Consider the following 6890-nt stretch of genomic DNA (forward strand, 5'->3'; position numbering starts at 1 on the left):
ATGAGTGTAGTGCCAACATGAAACTTGAAAAAAATCCCATTCGATCCATTTCATTGGCCACACACACACGTATACAAATGTAAGTGGTCCGAATCATTTCATCGTATATGTTCGTTGCTTACAATTTGAACGCAGTTACGAATTGTACAACAATAGCATAGACTCATTCGAGAGAAAAACAGTGCAAACAACAGCTGAGTGACGAATAAATGACGAACGGAGTGAACGAGAGAGAAAATTAACAAACAACTTAAAGGCAACCAAATAGAGAAACAGAGCAGCAGAGGAGATTGTTAGCTGTACATAACAACATAACATACAAGTTTAAGAACGACGAACAAAGTATTAAGTTGAAGAGAAAAAATTCAACCAAACACATTTTGTGTAGCAGAGAGAAAACTAATCGCAAATAAAAACGGAAACACAACGTTAAATTGTTAATTTCGTAACCATTTGCGAATATTACAAAGAGAAAATAATTGAATATATACTTTTTTTTGGGAGAGAGCAACAGCCTAAACAAAGAGAACTAAAAATCGATAAAGTGTGCATCGCATAATAAAGCGAATTCAAAACAAAATATTTTGAATATTATTATTTTCTTTTCGATAACGTAAACAAGCGAACAAGTGAAGATGAAGTTTCAATACAAAGAAGAGTGTCCATTCGAAAAGCGACGAGCTGAAGGCGATAAAATCAGACGAAAATATCCAGATCGTGTCCCAGTAAGTAAAGTTATATCTAAATTGATGAAACGCTCCATTGTACAACAGATATTATGTTGTCTAGCTAAATTATCAGTTTCATCGTGTACATTTGCATTCGTTTGGACTCTCACCAGCGGGTGCGTTCGCCATTATTATTTTTGTTTTTCTTTTGTTTTGATATTTTGCCAATACATTGCGTCGCACAACATTCGCCGTTCGAAAGTATAGCATTTGTCTATTTTAGCAACATCTTCGTTCGACACATTTAAATTCAATATGTCAGACATTTTATTTTCAATATAAATATAAAAATCTGCAAAATCATTACGTTGCGACAAATGGCGAAATAGCTACGGTTGAAAAAAAAAGTTATAGAACATTCGACCTTAAGGCGACCATTGTTCTTTGCCCGTCGTCATTTTCAACATTTTTGCCCGGAAGACAATAGACCACTTTTTTGGAATGAATAGTGGCATTTGGGAGAGATAACATGCTTTCGCACATTTTTACATATGGAATGATTTTTTTCCTTAGTTTGGATTCATGCGTTCCTTTTGTGTCTTTGTTTTTTTTTTTGTTCGTCAAATTTTCTACGTTGTTTTAAATAGCCAAAGGCAAAGAAAAAACGAAATACACTCACACAACGATACACCACAAATACACATTAGCATTAGAGCTATGAACATACTGTGTATACGGCGTGAGTGACTGAATAACCAAAATTCATAAATAAGTGAACTTTGTGCGCACAATATAATATCCACACGATGAGCGTGTGTATGTATGCCTGACACTGTGTTGTTAACCAACGACACAAAAACATATGCTTTGACTTGTGTGTACACACAGTGACTGTGCTATACACACGTTCAATGGGAGAGCCAGTTTTATACAGAAATCATCAAATCTATGCCTGTTTTTTTTTTACTTGTGTTCGCACTAGTTTTATTGTCTTTCTATCTGGCGTATTGGTTTTACTTACGTACAACAACAAAACCATCGTTTCGTTCGGCTCTGTTTTGATGATTAACCAAACAAATACAAAAACAAAACGACAGAGGCACGTTTAAAATGCACACAGAGAGATAGAATGAACAAAAAAAAAACGAAGAAACGCAAAAACAACAACAAACGCAATTTGTATTGATATCAATCGCGGCCTGAAACAACACTCTCATTTTTATGATTTAATATATATTCACATCAAACATTTTCATATTTAAATGAAAAAAAGCATAATGAAAAAAGAGAATACAAAAATCACATGCTTACTAACCTCAAACGATTACCAAGCATTACTCAAAAATCAAGGTCAGAATAGCGAATGAGAAAGAAAATGCACACACAGTGCATAAATATCATTTGATTATCCATTTTATGGCGGTTTTCAGTGCGACAAACGCGACACTTTTTTTTTTAATTACTTGCAATTTATCGCTATGGTCGATCTGATTTTTCAATAATCATGTGAATGCAGTCTCAAAAGCGATCGAATCATTTGATTTTGATTAAAACAGCCCCAAATTTTACATTTTTTTTATTCATAATGCATATGTTACTCAATTAACTGAATCAATGGGTCGTTGCGATATTGCTGCTGCTCTTGTTGCTATTGCGCAATTAATTTTTATTTTTGCATATTGTGTGATGCGCATTCAAAATAAAACCGAACGCCAAAAATACGAAAAAGATCGAACAAAAAGCTTGACATCCAAAAAGACCAAAAAGACGATCGTCTGTTTATGTGCAACAGTTTGAAAACAATATCATTCTTCGAAATAATTTGTATAATCGATTTGTGATTCAACAAAATATATTGTATAATCTTGTTTGTATTTTTGTTTGTATGAAAATGGGCTCGATGATCATACGATGAAACATTTTATGAAAACAACGGGCTAGAAAAGTTGAAGCGATAGAAAAATGGGCAAACAATTCACTGAAATAGAAACGAAATAGTTATTTCGTCACATGATAAATGATTTCCGATTGCGATGACACAGAACAAAATCGACGAATAAAAGCAGCGAAATCGATTGATTTTCTGATTAGTATGTGATTAATACAGATGTTTCTCAATGCCAGTAATGTGATCACAGCGAAGCGATTCAATGGAATTCGTTGTTACTTTCGACGCGTTCGAAAAAAAATATATATATTCAAGTTCAACTCTTCGTTGGCAAAGAAATGGTCAAAGAAACCGTGTTTGTGTTTGCTTTCAAGTAAACGTACGATAGAAAAATGTAAACAAATTTATAAGACAAATACAAATCCCACACAAAATTCTCTTCAAACATAACTTCAAAACAGTATTTATATTGTGTGTGTGTGCGCTCGCTTTGTAAAACTTGTCAAAGGTCATTTTGCGATAGAAATGTGCAATTTCTAGCTATTACGTATAGACAGATAATTTTTTTTGCTATTTTTAACGTACTCTCATTCAATAAATAGAAGTTGTCTGTTGCTCAGAAACTACTTGCTCAGGCTGCAATTTGATAAGTGAAAAAAAAGAGTAATATATTTGTATGTGATTTAGAAATCTAATAAATGTAAATCCATATCAGTTGGTTAATGTATTTGCTGTATAAAGTGTGAAATCAATAGAAGCGTGTGTCAATCACGCTGTTTTTTATTTTTGTTGTTGATTTTGAGGTCAGTTTGTCCCCCCAGCAACTTTCGTGAGATCGTTTGCCCAAAAGCAGTTGAAACACATACACACATACCGTCTGGCCAAGATTGATCTATTATTGATTTGGAACACAAACTTTAGGCGCAAAAAAAGACTTATCAATCATTGAAGTAAAAAGCGTTTTAATGTTTTTTCAAAAGATATTTTGAACCATATTTTTGTTGAATGCGCAACGAATGCGCTCATTTCAAATTATTATTTATGGTTTGAGTTACCGAATGCAGGTGAACACACGTTGTTGCATGAAGTAAACGTCATTACAGCACCTGATAAGTTGTAGTTCGGATATCATATTTCACTTACGTTTCTTTTTTAAAATGCGCACAGTTTTTTTTGTTCATTTATCGTATTCTTTTGTTTCGTTGACTTTTGGTTATTGCTGATTAGATGAATGTCTATTATTCCAGATCCCATAAATTTCATGAAATTACAGATAATGTGGCTTTGTTATTAGAATGCAAAGGAATTGCTATCTTTATTTGCATGAAATTTCATTTTTCAGAAAGAAAAATCTTTAGTACAGTGAGTAAAATTACAAACTGTTAACTCAACAAAAACAGCGTTGTTAATATTTTGAAATGTATTCATTGAAAATGGATTTATTTTTAGAGAACTTGCATCATGCCAATACGAATGATTTATTAACGTGTTATTGATTTTCAGAAAATCATTTTCATTTATCGATGGAAATATACTTAGGACGAAAAAAGGATCGACTGAATGTCATCACAAAAAATGCTTTTTTTGAAATAATGTTGAAATAATGTTTTTTTTTGTTTGTTTCAATTACAGGTGATCGTTGAAAAGGCGCCCAAGGCACGGATCGGTGATTTGGATAAGAAAAAGTATTTGGTACCATCGGATCTAACTGTAGGGCAATTCTATTTCTTAATTCGTAAGCGAATTTACTTACGTCCAGAAGATGCTCTTTTCTTCTTTGTCAACAATGTGATTCCACCAACATCCGCCACCATGGGCTCCCTATACCAGGTAAGAAGCAAATTTCACAGTAGAAAATGGAATATTTTTCAATTTCACAAAAAAAGAACTGAAAATTCCAATGTTATTAATAAAAATGGTTGTTTTCTTCTAGGAGCACCATGAAGAAGATTACTTCTTGTACATTGCATATTCGGATGAGAATGTCTACGGCAAATCAACGAAATAGGTCAATCTGGTGAGATAGACGATTGTTGAAACCACGAAAAAAAAATGAAAAAAACAAACAAAAAGAGTGAATTGTGATTGATCGAACCGCATATTCTCTGACTAAACAACTGCTTTTATGGAAATAGCAAACAACAACAACAAAAATCACAGTTTGAAAAAGGAGCAAAACAAATGATTATCTATCTTGTATTCTATTTATATTTATATATTTGTGCGGCTAATAATATTCTCATTATTATTTTTTGGATTAGAACCCCAATTTCAAACATTTTTTTTCTTCAAAGTTTTAAGTTTTGACATCGCAAACGAACATCGTTTAGGACTTTCAACCAAATAGAGCAAACTATCGAGGTTTGATATTTATTTGTTGATTAGGATCAGGAAATTAGCCGCAGTAAGAATAAGAAACAAAAAAAACTACACTGAATATTTGATAAAAATAAATGAAAATCTACCGAATTTGAAAACAAGAACCATTCGAATCTGACACACTTTTTTCTACAATGAAAAACCCAAGAGCGCGAGAAAATTTGGTACAAAAAAAAAAAAGATTAGTTCATAAAAAAGGCTACATTTTTTCTCTCTCCTTCAAAGCAGAAGCACATGTTTATAATATTTTTCAGTATATTCTAGACAATACTATTTTTTTCATTTTTCAATTGCAATAGTTAACAAATTTTATTTTAATTTACAAATAAATCTTTATCGAAAAAAAAAAAACGGATTAAGCTAATATCCACCAAAAAAACATATATAGATGATCCATTATTTTCTGTGAACTTCATTTTAATCATAATTTGTGAATTTGTATTATTTCCCCGAAAAATTAAATGAAATGTTCATTAAAATAAATATGAAATCGTTTCGATACGACTAAATGTGTTAAAATTAAACGTGTTTTGAATGTTTGGAAATGTGTTGAAAGAGAAACATTGAAAGTGTTAGAGAGACAGATCAAAATGGAAAAAAATTCATTTATGATTTTTATTCTTTAAAATCTTTGCGAATAAAAACCTATACACAATATTAAATATAATTTTTTTAGAACGTAATCGATATTATTAAAGGACATGGAAAAACTGAACAAAAAAATCAATAAAAATCCATAAAAATCTTGAAATTGTTTTGTGTTTCATTCGGAAATTGTTTGAACAATGATGAATTCATCAATTAAATGGATTTGTTTTCTGTTTCCGTTGAATTTTTAAATGAAGTTTAGGCGATAATTTTGTTAAACAAATCACGAAACATAGCGCCAACATATGACATCATATTCGAGCAAGTTGTATGTCCAAAGCCTAGTATTATATTGTGCAATATAACCATCCCGTATGAACCTTTGCCAATATTTTCAGCTATATCCGAGCTAAAATATACTATTTTGAATACTTGTTTAAAATACCGATCTAAAGATGTTGTTTTAACATCTTTCCCGGCATCCAATTCGTTTTGAATGGAAAGTCTCGTTTTGGCCGATTCAAGTGCAAAATTTAATTTGGTTATTTCCTTTGCGTTAATAAACAAAAAACATAAGATTTGTAGAAATCTAGCAAAAAATGAATAGAATTACCTCTCTAAAAAGGAGTCCAGTTTTTCTTGTTTTATGTCTCTACTCATAAATGTTTCTTCTGACTTTAATTCACTGAAATTACAAAAAAAAAAAAACATTAATAAAAGTATATTTGAAAATCAAACTATTGATGCCTATAATACGGTGTGTCATCATCATTCATGGTGAAATTAATAACAGAGTCGGATAATTCTAACTCTTTTTCCATATTCATAATTGCTAACACTATTTTTACTCAAAAATATTCAAAAAAAAAAAAAAAAAACTAATCGAAACAGTCGTCTTTTGTGCACAAGAGATTTGATTGAAATAATATGTTTAAGAAAAATGCTTACTTCGATCGTTGGTGAAACTTCTTTTTATTGCTTTTTGACATAAACTTAAAATGTTAGAGATATTTTTGAAAATCAGATGATCAGATGAGAAATTGTTGGTTCATTAGATTCAGTATTGAAATAGATATGAGGTGATGTATCAGACGATTTTATCCTAGATTTAGTTAAGTATGAAACACTGCTTCATTGTGGTCATTCACTCATGGTAAATTGATGGATTTTGTTTCTAAAATATGAAACTGGTCTGAAGAAAAATCTGAAAATGTATGTTTTGTGTTCTTATAAAATGTATCAGTATTGAACCAAAAGCATCATCTTACTTTCGAAATGTGTTATTTTGTAATGTGGCCATTTTTATAGACTTCCATATGCTATAGATGTCCTATTAACATCGAAATATTAACATATCTTATTACTAA

At 31.0% G+C, this 6890-nt stretch overlaps 1 protein-coding gene and 1 long non-coding RNA gene across 2 annotated transcripts; one reads left to right on the top strand and one right to left on the bottom strand.

Annotated features, from left to right (window-relative positions):
* The first annotated feature begins 133 nt into the window (after positions 1-133).
* Positions 134-5115, top strand: LOC116339465 (gamma-aminobutyric acid receptor-associated protein). The gene is made up of 3 exons (XM_031765356.1): positions 134-725; positions 4189-4386; positions 4490-5115. The coding sequence occupies exons 1-3, from the start codon at positions 636-638 to the stop codon at positions 4562-4564; spliced, it is 363 nt and encodes a 120-aa protein (XP_031621216.1). The 5' UTR covers positions 134-635; the 3' UTR covers positions 4565-5115.
* A 565-nt stretch (positions 5116-5680) lies between these two features.
* Positions 5681-6890, bottom strand: LOC116339466. The gene is made up of 4 exons (XR_004200999.1): positions 6792-6890; positions 6472-6727; positions 6137-6208; positions 5681-6072 (listed from the first exon to the last, which is right to left on the bottom strand). It is a non-coding gene; the product is annotated as an uncharacterized LOC116339466 (long non-coding RNA).

The sequence above is a fragment of the Contarinia nasturtii genome, unplaced genomic scaffold (genome assembly GCF_009176525.2).
Source record: "Contarinia nasturtii isolate CC-2019 unplaced genomic scaffold, AAFC_CNas_1.1 Cnas_scaffold_533, whole genome shotgun sequence".
Taxonomy (NCBI): domain Eukaryota; kingdom Metazoa; phylum Arthropoda; class Insecta; order Diptera; family Cecidomyiidae; genus Contarinia; species Contarinia nasturtii.

Bases quoted from the DNA above. Each gene is read 5' to 3' on its own strand.
- LOC116339465 (XM_031765356.1), top strand. From the start codon at position 636: ATGAAGTTTCAATACAAAGAAGAGTGTCCATTCGAAAAGCGACGAGCT. The intron at 726-4,188 runs GTAAGTAAAGTT...TTTCAATTACAG, and splicing joins AATATCCAGATCGTGTCCCA to GTGATCGTTGAAAAGGCGCC. The intron at 4,387-4,489 runs GTAAGAAGCAAA...GTTTTCTTCTAG, and splicing joins CCATGGGCTCCCTATACCAG to GAGCACCATGAAGAAGATTA.